The sequence below is a fragment of the Nanorana parkeri genome, unplaced genomic scaffold, assembly GCF_000935625.1.
Source record: "Nanorana parkeri isolate BGI_ZX_2015 unplaced genomic scaffold, ASM93562v1 scaffold1107, whole genome shotgun sequence".
NCBI classification, from domain to species: Eukaryota; Metazoa; Chordata; class Amphibia; order Anura; family Dicroglossidae; genus Nanorana; species Nanorana parkeri.
This window is the reverse complement of record NW_017307375.1, coordinates 98359-124066: the sequence shown is the minus strand read 5'-3', so window position 1 is coordinate 124066 and position 25708 is coordinate 98359. Positions and strand designations below refer to the sequence as shown.

The 25708-nt window shown below is 41.8% G+C and overlaps 1 protein-coding gene across 1 annotated transcript in view; it reads right to left on the bottom strand.

The window, feature by feature from the left end:
* The window catches only part of LOC108796403 (catenin alpha-2), a 195745-nt gene that overhangs the window by 133702 nt on the left and 36335 nt on the right, over positions 1-25708 (bottom strand). Inside the window, exons 6-7 of the mRNA XM_018567877.1 lie at positions 11442-11623; positions 8702-8807 (exon numbers count right to left, since the gene is read on the bottom strand). Coding sequence (XP_018423379.1) covers positions 8702-8807; positions 11442-11623 — 288 coding nt within the window. The remainder of the gene's footprint in view (positions 1-8701; positions 8808-11441; positions 11624-25708) is intronic.

Sequence of the window (25708 nt, the reverse complement as noted above, 5' to 3'; positions counted from 1 at the left end):
CTCCCCCCTTTGAGGATTCCCCCCCCCCTTTTTTTTCTTCTTCCTTTTCCCTTTTTTTAATCTTATCCTGAAAATCTGGGTTGAGACATGCCCTGGAAAGCTTCCCTTTTGTTGCATTTTCATATTGCCTTTTTTTGCGCAATCATTGGAAGTTTATGATGTGTCATTTTACTGCACTTTGTATACTTCTCTGGTAATTCTCTCATTGGCCTATTGGACCACAATACCAGCTGTGCCTGGTTCGCATTGTTTCACTGTTATGGCATGTCTCCTGTGTTCAATCTTTTTAAATAAAGAGTTTTGGAAAAAAAAAAAAATAGAAAAAATAAATAAATAAAACCTATTAAAAAGTGTATACAATTGACTGACTAACCTAAAATCATTCCTTCAATTACAAAATGGGTTTCCTCAGCAGTAATATATGCTTTATAAATGTTTTAAATGAAAGTGAAGTTTCCTCATCCCTATGTCACTCTGTTCTTCCCTTCTCTCAGCATGGTCCTTGTAAACATCTGACTGACACTGCAGTACAACTGATTGTCTCCTTGTGCTGTGTATCCTTACCCAATCTTAGCTCTGTAGTACTAGGGGTTTTGAGGAGCTGATAACAGGTGTGGGAGCTGTTTTATTTGCCAAATGATTTGTATTTCTGTCTATCCAGTTCGGAGATGAGCACAACTCAGCTATATGGATGACATCACTTACAGCCCCCAGTCTGAGGACTAGACAGTGAAAGAAGAGCACAAAACAAATTAAGACATCTCACGTCCCTCTCAGCAATTGTACTTGTTTGCACTCTTGATTGGCTCCCAGTCTGAGCCCTGCCAAGGCTTGCAAGAGGCTGATACAAAGGGGTCTATTCACTAAGCTGCCTAAGGATCTAGCCGTAGCTCCGGCCGATCCTTCGGCTAGCTTCGACCCCAGGACCCCTTCGGTTCAGTAGAACCGAAGGGGTGCTGTACGGGCTATTCACAATAGCCCGTACAGCTCCCGAACGTGGCCAAGCGGCTCAGTCGAGACGAACGCATATGCATCGGCTCGGCTGAGTCTCCTACTTACCAGGGATTCCCATAGATGCATGGAAGCATTTCCTAATTTGTCTGCTAGCTTACTACCATAAAAGAGGACCTATCATCTCCCAATAGATAGATAGATAGATAGAAAGATAGATAGATAGAGTATATATCATGCATTGGAACACCAATAAGCACCAAAATCCTCATACGGTAGCATATTTTTGGTACAATGTACAATATCTGGCCAAAAAAAAAAGTGGCACACCAAAGGTGGTTAGTAGAACCATGGCACACATTCACTGTGGCATAGTTTTGATAAGCTTATGCAATGTCATAACTTTTCTTTGCGTCCAGAGTTACATTCATTTTTCACCAAGATCTTGTAGTGATGGTGGGAGAGTCGGACCTCTGTGTAAAGTCTTCTCCAGCACATCCCAAAGATTCTCAATGGGGTTAAGGTCTGGACTCTGTGGTGGCCAATCCATGTGTGACAATGATGTCTCCTGCTCCCTGAACCACTCTTTCACAATCTGAGCCCGATGAATCCTGGCATTGTCATCTTATGCCCAATGTGCCATCAGAGATGAAAAAATCCATTGATGGCAAAAACCCAGTCATTCAGTATATTTAGGTAGGCAGCTGACCTCATTTTTTAGGAATATAACTTTGCTGAGCCTAGACCTATTATTCAAATGAAGGATTTGCTTAGCTAAATGCAGGTGGTGACTTTTTTTGGCCAGGTAGCATATATTAAATATGATATATTTACATTATCTGTATTCCCGTTCCTACAGATGTTGAGTCACACTAAAAATTGCTTCTTTTCCTTAGCTCCGTACAGGTAACCAGGATGAGGATGCACCATGCCTTAGGTCACCGCACATATTCTTTTATTCAAACCCAAGCAATAAAAGCGCACTGAGATCAGTGAACTCCTGTGTTGCCTGCCTGGGGTCTAACTGCTATCCTTTCTTGGTAATCAGCTTAGGCTGCCTGCGTGTTTATGTGGTACTGTTAATGTAAGTGTCAATTATCACTTATAAGATTTGCTTTTTTTCATACGCGCAGCACCAAAAAAGCTTAAACAGCAGGACGGCTCTGACTCATTACAACTACAGTGCAGTGCCACCTGCCTAGATAATGTTCCAAACATCTTGCTTCTGCTCACAAAGTTTCATCGTCTGCCTCTTTTTCTGCTTTTTGTTTTTTTTTAGACTAATTTTTGAGCATTTTACCTCTTCCTAATGATAGGAAAGATCAAATGAAATTTGGCGGAGAATAACACTTCACTTAGTGCCAATTTGCTGGGTGATGCAAGTCCAACAACAACAATCTGTTACGATATTCATGTTGCACACCTTTACTAAACTTTTTTCCTCCTGTTGCTTGATCCCCCAGCCCACTGACAGTGGAGGTGTCGGAGGTGGCCGGTGGGGCCCAGCAGCGCCATTCTGGCAGCGGAAGAGGCCAGGCCTCAGCAGCGCCGGTCTTGCGGCGGAAGAGGCAGCAGCAGGTAAGGAGCTGCATGTGCAGGGAAAGGGATCCCGACCAGCCCACCTGAGACCCTGCAGAGCTCACCATAGAGAGTCTTAGATGGGCTGTGTGGAGTACATTGTAGGCTCTGCGGGGCCTCAGGTGGGCCCTGAATCCAGTGCATTATTAAGTCCAGAGTCTAGTCTGTTACTAAGTCCTGAGTTTAGTGTGTTACTAAGTCCTCCCTCCCTTCTGTGGACGAATTCCTCCAGGCAGCACACCAGTCAGATTCGGCCATACATCACGAGTGTCCCGATCCACCACACAGGCCGTCCATCTCCTGATTTCTGGATCCAGATGTAAGTGTCAACACATTGATTTTTGTTCTCTATACATTGATGTTTTGGCTCTATAGTCCCAAATGTTTTTACCAATAATATGATAACCTTCATGAGTGGAAGTTTGAGACTATTGATGGAACTTATCACCTATTACCATTGCTACCACACCTTTGAAGGACTCACTCCCAGGGACCTTGGCAAGTCAAGTGGCCACAGGGAACCGCTGCAAATTCTGAGCCCACATCAACTTAAAACCCAAATTATTGATACGTTTGAAATATTCCATGCTGCCTCACCCATCCACTCCCACTATGCAGGCAATGTATCAAATATGTTACCTCCTTTAAGCCCAATATGCTGTTTTTTTAGGAGTTTTTAAAGTGCTGTAGCAAGGGTTAAAATACCCTAAACTGGCAGAATTACAAGTAGATACATTGTTGTGATTTATGGAAGCAGTGAAGGTGTATGTCATTATGTGTTTTCCCTGGCTAAAGAAGGGCTGAATTGTATCCCGAAACAATTGTGATTTATGGAAACACTACTTGTAATTATATGTGTAAAATGTTTACTTTGGAGTGCTGCATCCCTGGACTTTTATTTTCTATATAGTGTGTGTGTGTGTGTGTGTGTGTGTGTGTGTGTGTGTGAGCGCACATTATTTATGGAACTATATATTTTATTATTGAATGTCAAATATGTTTATTATTAGCCTTGATGAAGGGGGCGCAGATCCCAGAAACATGTTGGCTCTCCCGTAACCTTCAATAAACAATCTAGCTGAATAAAGATTGCTGTGTTATAGTATACTCCTTTGGGCAGAGTTGGGTGCTCCCATTCCCTTTGGTCATAAAGTGTAGAGGTTAAGGTTAGTTGTCCACAGTCCACAAGCCTATAACCAAATAGTGTTTAAAATAAAGGGTTATTGTGTATTACACAAACCAAATTTAAAAGCAAATTTTGCTTTTTTGCAAAAAATATCTTTATTTGCATATGGAATTCCAGTTAACACCACGGCTTGCTATTATAAAGCGTTCCTGCATTCGGCAGGTAGAAGCGTACACAACGCAACAAAGATAGAAGCAAGTCACAGCAGAGCCAAGAAAAACAAAGGGATGTGCAAAGCATAGAGCGGATTTTACAAAAAATTGAGGAGGTAGAGAGAGAAATTTTGGTTATTGACGAAATCTGCTTTGCAAGGCATTGAGAGCGCTTTGCTTGACAGGTACAGCAGAAACAATAACTCTAGTGTTTAAAAAAAATCAATTATACAAACAATGAGCTCAACATACAAGCTGTATTTGCATTGATTTTGGTCACAGATTAAAAAAGAATCACCCAGTAGGAACCAGATGGGGAGATCTTAGCAACCTGGGACACCCTGGCCGGTATTCTGTCAAGTTCCTAAAATTATGTGACTTCACTGGAGCGTCCCAGGTTGCTAAGATCTGGGTGGAGAGATATGTATGGCATTTACACATTTCCCCACCCAACTCTTAGCAACCTGGGACGCTTTGGCCGAAAAGGGGGAAGCAGGCACACTGCAAACATTATGCAGCAAAGCGGCCATTCCGCTCTGCCTGCCACCCCTGCACATGACCCAGGCAGCTCAGCTTGCCTCATTATAGGAACGTCCCTGAGGATCAGGTAATGAAAATTGCAATCCTTGTCCCCTAGACATAAATGAGTGGTAACTCCACTGCAAGTGAAGTCTTTTTGTTTTGCCCGGAGATGGTCATCAATTCACAAAAAACACACCATGGCAAAGATCCCTGTTTTCAAAAGGTGACAGTTATTTTCACCCAATGAGATTTGAAAACTATAGTTACACTGCTAAAATAAAATACAATGACCTAGCTTAAGAAAACTTCCTTGCTGCCTGGATTGCATTAACTGTATCCTTATTGGCATTACCTGTCACCAAGACCTCCTCTGTAATAATGCAAAAACATTTTTGTTGTACTAATTGTTATATATACAGTGGGGGGGGGTATTTATCAAAACTGGAGCAGACAAAATCTGGAGCAGATTTGCACTGCAGTCTATCTACTTCTTTCTCTCATTTTCAAATCGTACCTGAACAAACTGAAGAGAGATGCTGATTGGTTGCCATGGGCAACTGCTCCAGATTCTGTTTGCTCCAGTTTTATTAAATACCACCACTCATTCAATAGACTATTGGTGGTGCACAGTGAGAAATGTATGTGCAAAATTGTGACAAAATAAGACCCAAATTGGGACAAATTATCATGTCATAGTGACCATAGTTTATAAAACCAATGCTCTTATTCTATACAACCAAAATACATGCAATTATTTTGTGACATTTCTGTAAAGTGGCACAAACATTAAGTTTCCAATTTTTTATGCACATGTTGCATATGAGAACATGTATTATGAATCATTGTTCATTTGTCACGCTAGTAAAAATGTTGCAATCTGCAAAATAACTGTAGACGTGTGTTGGATGTAAATCTACATTCATCATATGTCCTGCAAGTTTATTAAAACTGAACTACAGGTTCAACATAAGTATACTGCCAGTAAAGTTAATCTCCTAGCATACACAAAAGGTGTTATTTGCATAGGAAAATGTGCTGGGAAGCTAAGGTTCAAAGTAGGGGCCCTTTTCTACAGGTGTTCCAGCTGAGTGACGGCTTCTCATGTTCATTTCACCTGCATGCAGTTAAACAGGCTTGATCAGGGTAGGACCAGACATTTTAGGGGGTAAAGGTCCCCACACACCTTACGATAATCGTATGATAATCGCGGGAAATCCCGCGATCGTACGATTATCGTAAGGTGTGTGGAAGCCATGCGACCTCTACTACTGTAAGGTCGCACAACTTTAAACTTACGGACATGTTCGAAAACCCGCCGAGCATCGTACGATGTCCGGCGGGTTTGTGGCATGTCCGTACGATAACAGCCGTACGGGCCGGTGTGCGCAAGCGCACACTGCCCGTTCGGCATTGCGGTCATCGGAAGCCCGCCCCTCAGGGGGCGTGGCTTGCGATCATCGCAAGTACGATCTGCCTATGCAACATAGGCAGATCGTACGTTTTTTTAAGTACCTTACAACCATCGCAAGACAAAAGTCTTGCGATGGTTGTAAGGTGTGGGCCCAGCATTAATGTCTGTATTGTGTTGGGTTGGAAGGGTTAGATGAAGTTCATTTTTAAATGGCTAATTTGGATTAGGTGGGACTAGTGTGTGTGTGTGTGTAGGGGAGCTTAGTTTAGAAAACTGGCAGTGGCCATTTTGTTTATCGTTTTGGCTCCTGTAAACTTGGTGGGCTCCTGACAATGCCAAGCTGGACATGACTGCGAAGACTGGATGAGGGAGGAGGTCAAAAGGAGCATTTTGGAAAAGTCGTAGAGGAAAACTAGCACTCAATTGTGGCCATTGGTTATGGTATGGGTGTACCCAATAGTCCAGGAGGATATAAGGGGCCAGTGGAAGATACACTGTTTTGGGTCTTAAGCCAAAATTCTAAAGAGGGTTTTAGTAGGGCATTTTTTCAGGGGCCTGGTAAGTGGATAGTACACTGGGTAATTGTATGTGGTTATGGCATTTATATTGGTTCTGCTATGATTATTACTATTGTTTGTTTAAACTAATGTTATATGTTCCGTTATTGTCTAAAAAACAGTTATCATTTGGCCTTCTTCATTCAGATTACATTAAAAATATTTAAAGTAGTCCAGTGTGTGGTGTGTTTTATTTAGTGTAGCAGAAGAAGTCTTGGTCCCTACCCCTGGTTAAGTGTCTGCCATGCTGCCTTTTGTTGTTGACCAGATGTATCATGGGGACCCATGTTTAACAATTAAAAACAGGTATTTTGATCTATAACCTATAAATAACAGATTTTCACTCACCTCATAGTTCTAGCCGACCTGTTACAATGAGACTGTCACAGGTCGGCTCAATAGATCAGGAGGTGAGCAAACACATACTGGCATTCGCTCACCTCTCGATCCTGTCACGGCTCTCTGCCGTGACAGGGGAGGGGCTGGATTCCCCCCTCCCCGATCCGCCAGCGCTGACTGGCGGAACAGACGGGGGAGGGGGCGGGTACAGCTGGCTCTGCCTCTAGATAGGCAGAGCCAGCTGTCAGTCATGCAGCTGGGCGGATCCAGACATAATTGTCGGGATCCGCTTCAGCTGCGGCGTCTTAGTATACCACGAGCAGCAGCTGCGGCGTTTCAGTATACCGCAAGCTACAGCTCGAGGTATACTGAGCCTAGGGTGATGGGAGGATGCTAGTTTGTGTCCTCCCGTTACCCTAAGGAGAACTATGGGGAATAGCCTTAACCCCATAGTTCTCCTTTAATGTTCAAGCTATTTCCAATGTTGTGTTCCTGGAGGTCAAATAAATATATACCGGTATATTTAACACATTCTACATTTAACATATTTTTTATTGTGTCTAGTAGAAAAAAAACATTAAATAGTTGGATAATATGCTACTTGCCTACCACACCATGACACTGACATTCTGTGGCTTTAACAGCTCTGCTATGAGAAACCAGGAAATACTGTATAAGACTACACACACAACTGAAAATGTCGGAGGAGGAGAACACCCTCTCATTCTTAATTAGCAGTGATGAGCCTATATCAGTCAGATGACTCAAGCTTCCAACAAGCATTGAGTAGACTGGCATGATTTTGCCTTCATTTGACTATTTGTAAGAGACATTTTCTGTGAAGCAACCATTTACTTTATCCTTAATTATTTATTTACTTTTTTTAATTTTACTTTTTTTTAACTTTACTTTTACTTTATTATTTATTTACTTTCACCCTTCAACATGTACTCTTTTCTGTTGCTCAAAACCACGTTACCTTTCCCATACATTTCTGGATGTTCCCCTTTATATTAAAGCATGTGACTGTGTTTTCTCCTTCAATGTAGCTCAACTGGATGTCAGTCATGGGAATAACGGGAGTTTCACTATGCTACTAATTCCGAGAATTGAAATTAACGTGTTAATGTCCAAGTGAAATATGTTCTTTTTATTGATCATATTGTGTTTTACGTAACATTGTAACACCTTGTTTTTAATCTATGTTAATTACTACTTTTAGAAACTCATGCACAAAGAATGGTTTTTAGAACGGAAGCCATATTTAATTGTTCTCACACCTATGTTAAAATACAGCTTTGATTTGTTTGTGCTTCTGGAGTAGAAGAGTGGGTTCTACATAGCCAAGACAGAATAAGGTCCCTTTCACATTATGCGATCAGGAGGGGATCTGCAGGGGATCCACAGATGGAATTTCACCACTTGCGATGTAGGAAAAAAATGAAATGCCCGGCCTCCACATGAGACTATGGGGAATCGAATGTAAATGGATATGTGCATGTTTACATCAGATTATCCCCAATCTGACACGATCATGTCCAGTGAAACTAACCACTGCTTCATTTTTCCAGACCTGGCCGGAGCTGGGGGTAACCTGATTTAAACACACACCCGTCTGTTGAGATCCGGCTGCCCATAGACTAACATGGGACATCCGATCCGGTCCACCTGACAAGCGGACCTGATCGGACCACTCGTCTGAAAGGGGCCTAAAGGCAATGGTACATATATTGTTAAATGTTATAACGTTATTTGATCATGGAACAACATGTAAACCATAAGTTTATAACATTGCAAACCTAAAAAAGACCATAATCATTTTTTCCCCCCTTTAATAGAATACTGTTTTGTATTTCCTGAAGGCAACCAAGTCTTTAGCCTCTGGTTATCAATATCCAGCACAGCTTTGGATCTGATTGGTTAGAATGGGGCAATCTGGACAATTCTTATTGCGGACATTTTTATTAACTGAGCAGCGTTTTCTCACTTGCCACCCGTGTCTCACCTGATCAGCAACGGCGCGTGCCAGCTTGTCCATCCTGGAGCCGGCTTCGGCAATCTTCTTGGCAGCGTTAATCACATCGGATGTGTTCTTTAGCGGACCTTTCCCTCTGAAAAAGAAAACAGTCTAATTGCAATTCAGTTAAAGAACTAAAATGAGCACCTGATCTGAACTACCTTAGTCATTGATCGTCTTCACCCTTCCTTCCCACCAGTGTATAAATGATTGGTAATTTACTGTGAGTTCACCTCTTAACGGCACGCTGGAGAAAGGAGGAAACCTGCCAGCTTCCGCTTTTATCTGAATTTCCTCGCCAGCAATTTAGTTTGATGGCTTCTTCCAGCTCATGAATTATATTTAATAGTATGTACATTTTTAAGTGCTCATTAAGGAGACAGGCCTGCTGAATACAAAAGTTGGAGTTACTTCTAGAGGCTACTGGGTCCAGTGAGCACAAAGGCATGTTGGCAAATGTCCTCTCCATCACCATCCGCCATCCACTCAGCATATGTGCAATGTGTGCACCTATCCATCAATCAAATTTGCCATGTCATTAAATGCTTATACCTGTTTGCCTCTGTTGCTCAATGAGCCATTTTAATGGAAATGTCTGTTTGAAGAGGTATTTTGGCCTTGTAAGGTACACCTTAACAATGAGGAACAGAAGTAGTGGGTTAAATTCCGATAGGGGATCTACAGTCTTTTAAGTCTGTGAAGGTTCTCATTCATCCAGGTCATGGTACATCTGTAAAAAAATAAGTCAAGACAACTGGACTTGCTGTATTTTTCTTGAAGACGTTTCACTAGACATCTGAACAGCTTCCTTAATCCAGAATGACTTGTACAAAAATTATCTGGGAATAAATATGGTGAATGTTGCTCCAATCCACATAATCTGTTAGTCACAACCAGGTGTTGATTGCAATTGCATAATTGGAGTTAGGTGTTAATAATCTGCCCAGAGAGAGGTGTCTGCCACATACAACTCTGTTTTAACACCTCTCTCTGGGCAGGTTAATAACACCTAGCTGTAATTATGCAAATGCAATCAACACCTGTTTGTGACTAACAGATTATGTGAATTGGAACAACATTAACCACAATAGAATTACTATCAGAAAAAGGTGGTTTAGAAGTAGTGATGATAGTATTAGTAGTAGGGAAATTAGTAGTTGTACTACTCTCAATAGTAGAGGTTATAGAAGCAGTGGTAGTGATGGTGTTGCTAGTAGAAGCAGCAAAGTTAGTGGTAGTGGTGGTAATAATAGTTCAAGTGTAGTAGTAGTAGTAGTAGTAGTAGTAGTAAATGTTGTAGATCCAGTTTTAGATCTAGTAGTGGTAGCAGCAGAGGTAGTGGTAGTTGGAGCAATAGAGGCAGCAGTAGAAGAAGGGGTTAAATAAGTAGTGGTGATACTACTACTAATAGAAAAAGCGGTGGTAGAGGTTGTATTCGTAAGACTACTAGAAACATTGGTACAACCACAATTCCAAAAAAGTATGGGAATGCAAGGATTTGCAATTCTCATAAACCCATATTGTATTCACAATAGAAAATAGAAAACATATCAAATGTTTATACTCACAAAATTTACAATTTTCAGTAAAAAATAAGGTCATTTTAAAACTGATGGCAGCAACACTTCACAAAAAAGTTGGGACAGGGCAAAGTTGAGATTTGCAAATCATTACATGCTGTTGTTATGTAGATTTGACACATGTCCCAACTCTTTTGTAATTTGGGTTGTAGAAGGTGGGATAGTGGCGATAGTAGTAATAGTGGTGGTGATTGTAGTAGTACTAGAAGTACCAAAAGTAGAGGTAAAAAATAATTTTGTAGAGGTAATGGTATTAGTAGTAGTAGTTGTAGTAGTAAAACTAGTGGTAGTGGTGGTAGTATAAATATAAGCAGTAGTAGAAACAGAGGTTGTAAAATGTGGTAGTAGCACTAGCAGAGGTGATGGGGGTACTAATGGTAAAACTTGTGGTAGTGGTGGTGCTAGTATTAGTATAAGTAGCGAGGGTAGTAGTAGTAGCAAAATATGTACCAGTATAAATAGAGGTTACTGAGGGGGTAATAGTAGTGGTAATACTAATAGTATTAGTAGTATTGGTAGTCAAATAATTTTGAAACTAGTACTAGTAGAATTAATGGTAGTAGTAGCACTAGAGGTATTAGTAGAAGAAGGTGTGGAAGTGGTGATGGTACTGGCTAGTAGTAGTAGTAGTAGTAGAAGTAGTGGTAGTGTTGGTACTAGCAGTACTAGAAGTGGTGGTAGTATTAGTAATACAACTAGAGGTAAATCTGCTACTAATTTTAGTATAAGTAATGGTGGTAACAGTACTGCAGCTTCAAATGAAGTAGCAGAAGTAGAGGCTGTAGAACTATTGTTAGTGGTTGTACTAGTAGTAGTGTAGATAGTGGCAGTAGTAGAAGTAGAGGTTGTAGAACTAGTGTTAGTGATGGCACTAGTAGTATCGTAGGTAGGGACAATAGTAGAAGTAGGGGTTGTATAAGTGGTGTTAGTGATGGCACTAGTAGTAGCATAGGTAGTAGCAGTAGTAGAAGTAGAGGTTGTAGAAATGGTGGTGGTATTAGTAATGGTAAAAATAGTAGCTGTATGTTAGAAGTGGTATTTTGTGGTGCATATAGGGTTAATCATTTATTCACAGCATCCATATGAATTACAGCCCTTCATATTGATCATATTTCATTCTCTTTTTCTGAGTGCAAGGTGGTTCCTACCTGGTGAAATCTGTCATCTCCATCATGATCATACACATCTGTTTGGCCAGTACGATGATGTCATTGCCGCTATCATCCCATTTGGCTACTTCAGCATCCAGCTTGCTCTTCTCTTGGTGAAAGATCTCCACCTGCTCTGCAATTTTGGCCTTCTCTTCTTGCGGGAGTTGGGCCATGATTGCCTGTTGGATTGAACAATGAAGGGTAACATTAGCCACACACCACACATCTGCAAATATGAATGTTAGGTTGAACTTATCCGGAAGCTCATGTATACTGGGGCAATTTGAAAGATCCTGTACGTATATATATATATATATATATATATATGCACACACATACACAGTTTTATTTTAAATACATTCTTTTAAATCCAAATACTATTATTCTCTTCTGAAAATCTCACCCCAGTCCTGCAGGGCAGGTTTAGCTGTGCAGTAGTACCATCCAACTGCCTATGGTTACTTCTCTCACACAGTACAGCATTCGCACCTCCGGAATAAATTTGGACATGTATCGCTTTATAAAGCGTAATTGTAAGAAGAGAACTCAGCAGACACAGCAACAGATATAAATGTGAAATGTATTGATTAACTTCCAAACTTATTATACCGTGTTCATGCATATCCATGTGATTGGTTCTGTACACTCAGAAAAGGGTCGCATAAGTTGCCAAACACTCCAAGTATATTGGATATCAATGAAAATCTAAAGAGGTTTTGGAGATGGAGATGGATATTGTTTACTGATATATCATTAAATATTGAGAGGTCTGATTTCCTTCTCATAGTGTAGTTTTTAGAACCCTTTCTATTGTCTCTGGCTAATAAAGTAAGTACTTGTCTCTAATCACACCTGGACCTCCTGGAAAAAAAAGGTGAGTGTGCTGTTGTTTTGCTATTACTTGGCTGGCAAGATTTTATTTATTTGGTCGAGTCTCTTCAAATTTTTGCTGTTTGAGTTAATCTTGCCTTTACCCTTTCATGACAAGAGGTCCTTGAAGTTAAAATGTCAAGACCAAATTTAGCAGCAGTCAGTAAAACTCGAACAACCCTATGACTAATTCCCTACTGAAATCATGTTTGCATTGTTCAATTGGTGTGTAAAATCAAGCACCTAGGCATGCAGACTGCTTCTACAAACATTTGTGAAAGAATGGGTCGCTCAGAAGCTCAGTGAATTCAAACGTGGTAACGTGATAGGTTGCCACCTGTGCAATAAGTCCATCCGTGAATTTCCTTGCTACTAAATATTCCATGGCCAATTGTTAGTGGCATTATAACAAAGTGGAAGCAACTGGGAACAACAGCAATTCAGCCACAAAATGGTAGGCCACATAAAATGACAGAGCGGGGTCAGCGCATGCTGAAGCTCACAGTGTGCAGAACTCGCCAACTGTCTGCAGAGTCAATAGCTACAGACCTCCAAACTTGGTGTGGCCTTCAGATCGGCAAAACAAAAGTGCTTAGAGAGCTTCATGGAATGGGTTTTCATGGCCGAGCAGCTGCACCCAAGCCTTACATCACCAAGTGCAATGCAAAGCGTCGGATGCAGTGGTGTAAAGCACGCCGCCACTGGACTCTAGAGAAGTGGAGACGTGTTCTCTGGAGTGATAAAATCATGCTTCTCTGGCAATCTTATGGATGGGTTTGGTGGTTGGCCGGGAGAACGGTACTTGCCTGACTGCATTGTTCCAAGTGAAATGTTTGGTGGAAGGGTGATTAAGGTGTGGGGTTGTTTTTCAGGGGTTGGGTTTGGCCCCTTAGTTCCATTGAAGTGAACTCTTGACGAATCAGCATACCAAGACATTTTGGACAATTTCATGCACCAACTTTATAGGAACAGTTTGGGGATGGCCGTGAATGGTCAAACATTCCCATAGACACACTCTTAAACCTTGTGGACAGCCTTCCCAGAAGAGTTGAAGCTGTTATAGCTGCAAAGTGTGGGCCAACTCAATACTGAACCCTACGGACTAAGACTGGGATGCCGTTAAAGTTCATGTGAATGTAAAGGCCAGCGTCCCAATACTTTTGGCAATATAGTGTATATTCTCACCGGCAACTTTATTAGGTACACCTTGCTAGTACCGGGTTGGACCCCTTTTGCCTTCAGAACTGCCCTAATTCTTTGTGGTACAGATTCAACAAGGTGTTGGAAACATTCCTTAGAGATTTTGGTCCATATTGACATGATAGCATCACGGGCCCAAAGTGTGCAAAGAAAATATCCCCCACACCATTACACCACCACCACCAGCCTGAACCGTTGATACAAGGCAGGATGGATCCATGCTTGCATGTTGTTTACACCAAATTCTGACGCTAATATCTGAATGTTGCAGCTGAAATCGAGAGTCATCAGACCAGGCAATGTTTTTTCAATCTTCTATTGTCCAATTTTGGTGAGCCTGTGCGAATTGTAGCCTTTGTTTCCTGTTCTTAGCTGACAGGAGAGGCACCCTGTGTGGTCCTCTGCTGCTGTAGCCCATTTGATTCAAGGTTTCGACGTGTTGTGTGCTCAGAGACGGTATTCTGCATACCTTGGTTGTAACAAGTGGTTATTTAGGTTACTGTTGCCTTGCTATCAACCTGAACCAGTCTGCCCATTCTCCTCTGACCTCTGACATCAACAAGGCTTTTTCGTCCACACATCTGCCTCTCACTGGATATTTACTAATTTTCGGACCATTCTCTGTAAACCCAAGAGATGGTTGTGCGTGAAAATCCCAGTAGATCAGTCGTTTTTTAAATACTTAGACCAGCCCGTCTGGCACCAACAACCATGCCACTTTCAAGGTCACTTAAATCCCCTTTCTTCCCATTCTGATGCTCGGTTTGAACTTCAGCAACTCATCTTCACCACGTCTAGATGCCTAAATGCATTGAGTTGCTGCCATGTTATTGGCTGATTTGTAATTTGTGTCACCAAGCAATGAAACAGGTGTACCTAATAAAGTGGCCGGTGAGTGTATATAGATAACATGTTTCACATTTCAGACAGTTCTGAAGTCCAGTACTGTCTTCTACAAACCCAGCTCTTCTCAGGGCTTCTGGCCTTCCTTGCCACCATCTTTGGATTTGGGAGCTGGCTATGATTTCATAATCACTTATAGCCAGCGATGTACGTGAGACAGCCATGTGTGAGACTGGCACTGCACAAAGACTGGTCCTTCCTATAGCCTCTTGGGTTGTGTGACCTTAACTCAGGAGGCTTGAGGAGGGGACCGAGGGGATGTTATCTCCGCCTAGGCAAGGAAATGAGGAAGTGGGAGCGAGTACCACCAAAAAAAGGTATTGACTGTCAAAGAGGCTGAGGGGGGGGGGAGGGTGATGGTGAGTACAATTCTGAGGTGAAGTGCTGCTTTAAAATTGTAGACATTTTGGGGAGGAGAATCATAGTAATTGTGTTTTTCAAGGAACGCTCCACAAGAAATTGAATAAGCAGAACATTTACACCATCTGGTTAAAAACCAACTTCTCTTTTTTTGTTTTGGATAGAGCAGAGAAGGCTTAGATTCACATATTTTAATTTCTTTCAGTGTCACCGCAGGGACGATTTCCCCTGACTTCCTATCCTAGTTTTGACATTTTGTCATTGGGTCTTGGTTGGAGAGATACAAGCAAAACAAACGACAAACGCACTCAACAACTTGTCACCAGTTATACAGTAACATGCTGGTTTGTGAGTGTGCCATGATGCCTTTCTACTGTTTTTGGTTGGAGAGATATCCCCTCCTTAACTTTTCCCAGTAACAAAGGGACAGGAAGTGAGGGAAAATCGCCCCAACATTGACACTGATGGCAATAAATAAATCAGACAGGGGTTCTAACCATTACCTACTCTATCCAAAATGTAAAAGACAAAGTTTCAGCTGGACTTGGGCTAAAAGGAGTAGATCCAATTCAACATGGAGACAATTGCTTACTGGATCCTACTGAAATTTGGCTTTAGGAAAAGTCATATAGCAAGGATTTATTGTACATGTTTAAATTAGACAGGGGGCAAAATATAAAAATACAGGGTAATTGCTTTAACACTTTGTATAGCTGCTGCTCTCTCTAAGCATTTTAACCTCTGCGTCTTATTGTAAATAATCCTTATTAGTATGTAGAATTAACATTGCTGCTTTGGAATGTAATTCATTAAGTGTTGACCCATATTTTTAATTTAACCTGCACTGAAGATTATTGCTGTAGAAGAATAAGTGGGTATACTTACTATGGATAGGTACCTATAATGAGTTGTTATGAGTACTTTATTTACGGTACTTTCCTTGGATTGCTGAGATATAACAGTAGATTCTTCTCATTTGGACATAATGTGGAGCGGAAACCATGACCAGGTGTCAGTCTTCTTTTACCAGGCTAGGGGAAATTAAAAGGTAGCAGCTAAAAGTACTGTAGATGCTGACTTTGAGGAATCACATACTTACCAGCCCATGAAGTCCAGCTCTGTCTTCTGCAAAGCCGATTCTTCTCAGGGCTTCTGATTATTCACTCCACCGTCTTGGATTTGGGACCTAGCTATGACTTCCCGATCACTCACAGCCATCCCTGTTCTGCACATGCATGAGATCAGCACTGCAGGGAGACTGATCCTGTAGCCTCCTGGGATGTGTGATCTTATCTTAGGAGGCTGAGAGCAGGGGTAGGAGCAGGATGGGTGGTGGACCAAGGGGATGTCACCCTCACCTAGGTGAGGTGAGGAATGCGAAAGTATGAAAGCGCACCATGAAAAAAAGGTATTTACCTCCAAAAAAAGACAAAAAAAAAGACTGGGGTGAAAGAAGGGGATGACGGTGGGTCAAATTCTCAGGTGAAGTTCTGCTTTAAAATTGTACTAATTTTGGAGAGCAGAATCATGTCAACTGTGTTTTTCAAAATGCAGGGCTAATTCGTTCATTTACTCAGTATTCTCTACAACACATTGCTAATATAAAATTAGAGGATTCATCCTAAATAAAGAATGCCCATGGCATTGAAATCATATAATACACAGCACCAGCATGTTCTATAAAATGCTATCTGGGCTATTACCTACAGATTTCGCATTACATTTGTGTATTCACTAACATCATAATACTGTCAAATCACCCCAGTGGTTTATCGCTAAGCAGACGATCAAAATAGAATGATTTAAAAGTTGATCAAATTATGCCTTATTACGAAATGCATTTGAAGTAAATGCTTTTAACGAAGCAACATATTTTTTTTTTATTCAGTCAGTGGGATGTATTATTATCTAGCTGTACCAACTTCTATCATAATTAATGTGTGGGGAAATACTGTTAATCCATCAACGTTAATAGACAAAAGTAATAGAAATTCTGATGGGAATTGAGTCCTTTTCATGATGTCTTTTCTTGATAAATTCTCATGTGGTTGTACGTTTTGTTAGTTTTGTCTTATTGTTTCTGTTGAACCTAGGGCTGGCAAAGGGAAAATGCAGTTTATATCATTCTGTGTAACACTTAAGTGGCAAAAGTTCCACTTTGCAACCAATCTGTTCGGGAAAAGATCTGCCGCCAAACACCTAAAGTGGAATTGCTAGCAGAGATAGGTAACAATCTGCCTATTCATTAGTTGTCAGAGTATTAAGTTCAAAGTGTACCCATGCACCATGGGCAAGCTAGCCCAAGTCCATCTCTTGGCTTTAAAAAAAATAGTACCCTTGAAGTGGGCTACCCCACACTGCAAGGGCTAAGTGCTTGTTTTTCTCTTGGGGCTGGGGTAATGCTGTTTTACTTACCTGATCAGCACTGTTGTCTTCTATCCCACCTCTCTGGCCATGGAGTGTCATCACATCTAATGCAGGTCTATGGAACCTGCATTAGATGTGATGACATCAATAGTAATTAGACCACCAGAGTCCAGCGGAGGAGAGATTGCAGGGACCGGTCAAGCAGCCCAGAGGGAGCTTGCAGGAGAGGGAATCAGTTAAGAATATCTGCTTTACTCCAACTGCAATGTGGGGGTAGCTCCACAACAAGGGTACTTTTTTTTTGTTTGTGTTGAAATGGGCTCAAAGCCTCTTCAACTCAAATCTCAGCATGGCATGAGTGCATAAAGGTTTAAAGGTGAACATCACCCTTTTGTTAAAAATAGGAACCTTTAGAGTTGTTTAGTAATGGGAATCTACAAACAGATATTTATAGAAAATGTAGGCCCTTTCTTTTTATCTGAGGTCTGAAGGTGCAGGAACTGATGCTGATCTGAGGTGTGAAGGTGCAGGAATTTAGTCTGATTTGAGGGCTGAAAGTGCATAAATTGTGGCTCACCTGAGGTCTGAAGATGCATGAATTGGATTTTATCTGAGGTCTGAAGGTGCAGCACTTGGGACTGATCTGATGCCTCAAGGTCCATAAATTGGGGCTGATCTCAATTCTGAAGATATATAAATGGGGGCTCATCTGAGGGCTGAAGATGCAGGAATTGGAACAGATCTGAGGTCTGAAAGTGCAGGAATTGGTGCTGATCTGAGTTATGAAGGTGCTATTGTTCACTAGCATGCTAATTGTCTAATGCTAGTAAATTGACACTTAAAGTGAAAAAGGTTGCTGACCCCTGCTCTATAACATGCACTGATGGCTTCATACAAATAGAAATAAATGAAAGAAAGAAAAACTCAATTGTAAATATTGTGTTGATCCCTCTTACTCTGCTGCCATGGCAACTGGCCCATGACTGCTTAACGATGAATATAGCCCTGAGAGTCTCCAGTTTCCTTAACAGAATCACAAAGTCTAGAGAAGAGACAGTTACAGCTGGTTTTAAGCCAAGTGTTCTTTGGGGTAGGACCAGATTTTGATATATGTCCCCTGAGGACACTTTTACTGTGTCATCCAACATGACTATAGGTTCTAAACATCAACTAGGGGTTGACTCATGATAGCTAATGAGCTATTGGTTTCCTGATTTTTTCTTTTTTTTTTAAAGTACTGTACTTACAAAGCAGGTCCACTTTGTCCTGTTCATGCACAAAAATGCCTCATTCATCCCTATGGGGAAAGTCATTCCCAGGCGCAGTGGCCATGCAGGAAGCTCCGTAATGCTGAGTCTGTGCTTTATCATGGTCAACGCTACTGAGCTAAACTGAGGATGGAGTGCCCAGTATGAGTCCCAATATGGCCACCACCTCAAATGGCCTAATTGGCAGCACGGTCCTGCATGCACAAGATGAACAGAACCTGAAAGCAACACTTTCAAAAGTAAGGTGTAGCGCCCTCCTGACCCCCAAAGGCCTGTAGTGGATCCCCAATTGCAAGGATGGCTGACATTTCACTCTCAGGGGTGGATCCTTAGCTGGGTTGTGGGATGTAAACAGTAAATTGGGCACCAGTCACTTTAAGGACTTTTTAGAATGCTTTATTTTGGTCAAACTGGGAGAGAGGGTATAGGTCTTAAGACATCCATAGCAAAAATAGACTCCAGACTCACCAATCCCTTCCAGCTTTCACAATGTAGACATACTTTAGTTGCACAGATAATGGCACTGGGCAGTAGAGCAATAGCTGAATAGGGGACATGCATTAGATCTTTACTGGGAGATACACCAGACTTGTTCCTGAGGTCTATGTCATCCTGGCATTCCTGGTACTTCCATCAGTCATATGGCTCCTCTGGTTCTCCTTCCCAGATAGTTCCAGACCACATCTGGGTCCACATGGGCCTCCTGCAGGCTTGAGGCCTAGTCAGCTTCTCCAACCTTGTACATGCCACCCCCAGGCCAGGGCCGGGGGTGGACTGCCCAGAGCAGATGCACCACAGGCCATGAAACTCCTAGTGATTGGCTGGTGAGAAAAATCCACTCCTAATGTTCCCCTATTGGCTGTCCCACTCTGTGGCAGGGTCACACCACACTCACAGGTAGGTGCAATCAAAAGCAGAACATCTAGGAATGACCAAATGATACCAGACTACAAATCAGCCAGACTGATTACAGTGCTAGCAACATTAAATATAATTAGTCACTCCACTGAAGGTGGAAGGGGCTACAAAGGCTATGAGGCCCCAAGCAAGGTCACTCAGTAAAGATCACTGGTATGGGGATAGAGGTAAGTACTAGACCAGGTGGGCTGTACTCAGGGGGTTGGGCCCATGCCTTAAATGACAAGTTACAGGTCAAGGACAAGACACAGTTGCACTTTACATTTTTGTATAATAATAGGGGTCTCTTTCCTCTATCTTTAAAGAATACAAGCAGGAGCGCATTCTCTTTACCAATTCAATGTAGGGTGTGCTATAGGAGAATAGGCTTACATGATATTGATGAGGACAGAGTGGCATGCAGCCTGTGTGGAGGATCAATGTCCTGTTGGTGCTGTGGTGCCGTGCCTTAAGGAGAAGTCTGTGATGGTTTCAGTGTCCACTCTTGTTGTAGTGTGGTCCAGAAGAGATCGTATGACATAGGAATGATGTGGGTCTCGGTGGGGAGGGAGAGTGGATTTGGTTCAGGACAAATGAGAGAGGAGACGGACGGGATGCCACTGCCAGCCTCTGTCAGTATCCCAGCTGAGTCACTGAACTGCTGGTCCGTGAATGGGGTTGTTAGCGCTGTGTCAGACAATGTCCGAACTGTGAAGTGTCAGACTTGGCCAACTGTTCCTGACATGAGGATCATGTGGTCTCTCGAGGCGCTTCACCCTGAGAATGACTCTCAGGGTGAAGGAAAGTGAAAGAGTAATGGAGCAACGCGTTTCAAGGCGAACCTCTTTGTCAAGCTCAAAATTAGCAATCAGCAATCTCTTTACTCTATCTACCATCTTGTTGGATACTATAGCACTTTACCAAAAAGAATTGTGGTATTAACATATGTATTAGTGCAAAGGGTAAAATGAGCGAAGCAAATGCCTATATTTCAGCCTTGTTATACTGTATATATATAAAAATTTCAGTCTGCTGAAGAGGAAAAAAAAAGCATGAGGTTCTCCCCCAATTCATACCAGACCCTTTAGGTCTGGTAAGAATGTTAAGAGGGACCCCAACTAAGTTAAAACAAAAACCAGGCCACTTGCCCTCGGCATTTGGAGGGTGTACCCACAACCCTGACCCGGCGGTTGTGGGGGTCTGCGGGCAAGGGGGCTTATTTGCATTGGGGTACCCCTTTAATTAAGGGGCACCCAGATGCCGCCCCCCCCCCTTGTGAATAACTGTGTGAAAAGTGTGAAACACTTTTAGAAAAAATCCTTTAATTGAAAAGAAAACAAAGAGTCAATTCTTGACTATTCCTTTAATTTAAAAAAAATGGCTCCATCAATGTAATTCAGCGTCAATCACGATGCACGACACCCGCCGACTTGCCGAAATAAAAAAAAAGTCCCAACGCACGACCACCGTCCTAAACCCGATGAAAACTCACTGCAAAATGACATCTCCTGCTATTGACATCCTCCTGTGATCTAAGGAATGCCATTCGGGTCTGTGAGGAGAGGTGTCATAATACTTTTCATATGCAACGAACGAATGTAACGAAAACGACACGACAATTTGTACAGACTACCGGAATTGGAAATGTACAGAATTTCGGAATTGTAAATTTGGATCGTTTGCATCTGATTATATCTGTAATATCATTACATATATCTGTAATATCGAAATTTCGCTTGAATTTTCGATTCGGAACTAAATTAATCACACATGTCTAATATATATATATATATATATAGTTCTCACAGAACCCTGTTATCATGGTTATAAGGTGTGTAAACAAAATAATCACTCAAAAGCGTTAAACTCCAGCCTACACAACAAAAAACTCGAACTGCAGACTGTTGACAGTCGCCTAGCAACCCTTACAAGCATGCCAAAGTGGCTTGTGTTACGCTACATCCTAAACATATTACATATGCGTGAAATACTATATTTGTACATGCTTCCAAAATCCAGATGGCAACATTCAACAACTCTAAACACTGAAATACCATTTCTTCTTTATCCCCTTTCAGTCGTCTACACAGTGCACCATGCATGTAATGGTGCGTGACCTATATTTAAATGCCATTACATTTTTCCTGTTTATGTCACTTTCAATCAGCCAGCGTTTATTTCCTACATATTCTTAAACCGCTCTCGGCTTGTGAAAAGAAAAAAAAACATATATAATTGACCTTTTTCAAAACCGGAATAAAAAAAAAAAAAAAGGTTATCTCTAAACAGGGAGATGAAGGGAAGGGAAAAAAAATCTGCAAGTTAATCAAATTAAAATTCAATGCATGCATTTTAATTAGGGCTTATCAAAAGAAGCCCAGTGGTTTCCAATTGAAACACACTGAAGTATGTTCTAGAGGAATTACATATCACAACTTGAGCCACCTAAACTATTTTGATGGAGGAAAAGCAGAATCAGTGAAAATTAATTAGCTGTGATTCAAAAGAATAAGTGTATGCTAATTTAAATCTTTTTTTTTGCCAATGGAAAAATTGTAGCGATCATTAAGGCTCTTCAATATTTAAGTTTTTTTTTTTTTCATATGGCTGAATGGGCTGAATTTAAGATCACGGCCTATATTATTTGCTGCTGTAACAGCAAATTAACACAAGATATGCAGGAGTTCACAAACATATTCGCTTCATGTATGTCTTTGCAAGACTAATTGGGGTGGGATTTGTTTTTTTTCTTTTAAGTAAAAATAATGAGCTGTTGTCTAAAGTAATCAATGATATTGCATCTATTGTTCTCTGGGAATATAAAACAAGGAACCTGATTGAAGAAATGCCACACACCACTGGATTCCACCAAAAACATAGATAGGCCCGGAGCCAGGAAATGAAGGGGGAATGAGCGGAAGGCCTACATGAGAAGGCTGGGATGAGAAACCAGGACAGGAAGGGGTTAAAGAAAGGTAGAAAAAGTAAGGTATGGGTAGGGCACTTACCGGATTGGGCAAAAGAGGGAGGGGCTATCAGGGGGAGGTCTGCAAGGAAGAGTCACACGGATCCACTTGGAGATTGTCAGACAAGAGGCGAACGTCCCTACCTCCCTGGATTTATTTTATGTTTGGATTGGATTGGTTAGTCACTGCAATTGCTTGTCGGTTTGGATCCTTGAAGGCGTTTTTGTCTGCTGGGGATTTTTTATAAATGAATGGGGGGACCCATCTTCGGTGTGGGCGTCCTCCATGTAAAGTCCACCAGTTAATAATGTCCCCGAGGGGGTGTATTGCGGCTGAGAGCATCGGGTACAAAGCGTGGCCGCAGATGCAAATATGTTTTATGGTTCATTGTGTCATCAAGGACCTGAAACCTGAGATTTTTTTATATGGTCTGGTTACTTTTTGCTGTTTGTTATTTATAAAATGTTATTTATACTGGTTTTTGTAAATAAAAGGCGGCTGTGGCCATTGAACTCCATCCCGTGGTGTAGTGGTATTATTTAGTACAGGGGATAATTTGGGTTTGACATATCGTTAAAGAGGCTTAAGTGGATAAAGGGGACCTCCAAACTACCTTAGTCAAGTATTTATTCAAGGAACATAAATAAACCTTTAATCCTTCCCAATGTACACTATATACCCCAGGTATATTCAACCTACTAAGCCATTATGGTGAAACGTGTTAGTGGTTGTATATACATGGGGAAGGATGAAAGGTGTATTTTTGCTCCTTGAATACAGATTTTATCTTTGGTGGAATCCTGTGGAGTGTGGCATTTCTTGGATTGAGTTGCTACAAGCGATGGCATGCTTATTGCCTATCCCCAGACTGCAGTCATTGCTGTGAACCAGTTCGGGAATGTGAGCGGTATATGGTGTGTATTACTAAGGAGTCTAAATGGTAATTGAAGGCAATGACTCTGCTTTTGTGCCATTCCTTCAGTTTTTATAAATAGGACAATACTTATCAAACCATCTTTTAATTTTCCCCAGATTTAGTTACACATTTAAAGAAAAAGTTTATCTCTTGGCACTATTTGTTGCCGTCACACAATCCTCCAGAAGGTATCGTTCTTTCTTTCACACACCTTAGGGGTGCTGCTCATCAAAAGACTTTGGGGTTCCCGTCATATACATAGAAGATATAAACAACTAAGTGCTGCCTCCATGTGTAAAAACTTTATTAATTGAACAGTAAACCTCGGCTATAAGCACTCACAATGATAAAATCTCAACACGCTCGTCAAAGAAGTCACAAGATTAGTGTCCAAGGAATATTCCACTCCAACTGCGTTCAAAAAGCTGCCTCCGGTCACAGCAATAATCACTGGTTGCTTAGGCTGGATTTACGCGTTTCAGGGGCATGTTCGGAATCACAGCTTGCCTTGCCAGAGAGGGGTTTAAGATTGGAAACTAGCCAATCAAAGGGAAAGACTTTCTGACATGTCCCAAATTAATTGGTTGGCCGCACGATCATCCCACCAATGCCTGCATAGCAAATATTCGAAAGCATGAGATTGTGCAATAGTCCATAAAGATTTTAACCTTGTCAATTAGGTTCATTAGGGGGTTCCACAGCTAGAACACAATTAGTGATATCACTCAAATATCATGGGGTATGAATAAAACCGGCATATGCTAATACTTAACTTAACACTTCATCTTACTCAGCCATCTAACATGTCCCTCTCTCTCCCTCTCTCTGTACCATGAATTAAAATATTGCTATAAAATATTCTTATAACATATTCTATAATATATTCTTTGGTAGTTGCACCACTGCACATATCAGATGTTGAAAAAGCATCTTGGATGTTGTATATGCTTTTTTACATCTGATATGTGCAGTGGTGCAACTACCAAAGAATATATTATAAGAATATTGTATAGCAATTTATAGCAATATTTTAATTCATGGCACAGAGAGAGGGAAATGTTAGATTGCCGAGTAACATGAAGTGTTAAGTTAGGTATTAGCATATGACGGTTTTATTCGTACGATCACTTCACCACCCCATGATATTTGAGTCATCTCACTAATTGTGTTCTAGCTGTGGAACCCCCTAATGAACCTAATTGGCAAGGTTAAAATCTTTATGTGTGACCTCATGCTTCAGAATATTTGCTATGCAGGCATTGGTGGGATGATTGTGCAGCCAACCAATCAATTTGAGACATGTCAGAAGGTCTTTCCCTTTTATTGGCTAGTTTCCAATCTTAAACCCTTCTCTTTGGCAAGCTGTGATTCTGAGGACAGAGGCGTGCCCCTGAAACGCGTAAATCGAGCCTAAGCAACCGGTGGTCGTTGATGTGACCACCAGTCGGAGCGGAACATTCCTTTGAGTCTGATCTTGTGGGTTCTTTGACGAGCATGTTGAGTTTGTATAATTTGTGATAACCATGGTTTACTGTTCAATTAAAAAAAGTTGCTTTGTTGTTTACATCTTCAATTACACATTTACTAGACTAGACATTCACCATTATGTGCCCAACATCTTAACCTAAGAGCATGCGCTCTGGAGAGGGGAGGTGGGACACTTGAGCTGTGGAGTCACTGCTGGGAGGGGTAACGGGGAAGAGGAAAATAGTCACTGCTGAGAAAGGGGAGAAGGATAAGCTGTTAAATCGCTGCTGGGAGGGGGGAGCAGGGTGAGCTGAGCTGCTAGGTCCTTGCTGAGCAGGGGGAGCTGCTGAGTCTCTGCTGTACAGACAGAGCAGGGAGAGCTGAACTGCTAAGTTGCTGCTGTGTAGGGAGAGTAGAGGTAGTTGAGCCACTGCTGTGTATAGAAAGCAGGGTTAGTTGAGCTGCTGAGGCATTACTGTGTAGGGAGAGCATGGGGAGCTGAGCTGCTGAGTCACTGCTGTGTAGGGAGATCAGGGAGAGCTGAGCTGCCGAGACACTGCTGTGTAAAAAAGCAGGGTGAGCAGAGCTGCTGAGTCACTGTTAAGCAGAGGAAGCAGGGAGAGCTGAGCTGCTGAGTTGCTTCTGTGTATGGAAAGCAGCATAAGCGGAGATGCTGAGGCACTACTGTGTAGGGGGAGCAGGGGGAGCCGATGTGCTCAGTTGCTACTGCGTAGGGAGAGCAGAGGTAGCTCAGCCACCACTGTGTATGGAAGGCAGGGTATCCTTAGTTGCAGAGGCACTACTGTGTAGGGGGAGCAGTGGGAGCTGAACTCCTGAGTCAATGCTGGGAAGGGGGAACAGGATAAGCTGAGCTACTAAGTAGCAGCTGTGGGGGGCAGCGGATTTAAGCTGCTAAAAAATGACTTGAATAATTCAGTGTTTCTCCTCCTATACCCTTTGAGGATGAATATTAATTATTTGGGAGGAATGACCTATGACCCTGTCTCTAAGGATTATAGCTTTCCTCCCAAGGACTCCTGTGTGCATCCT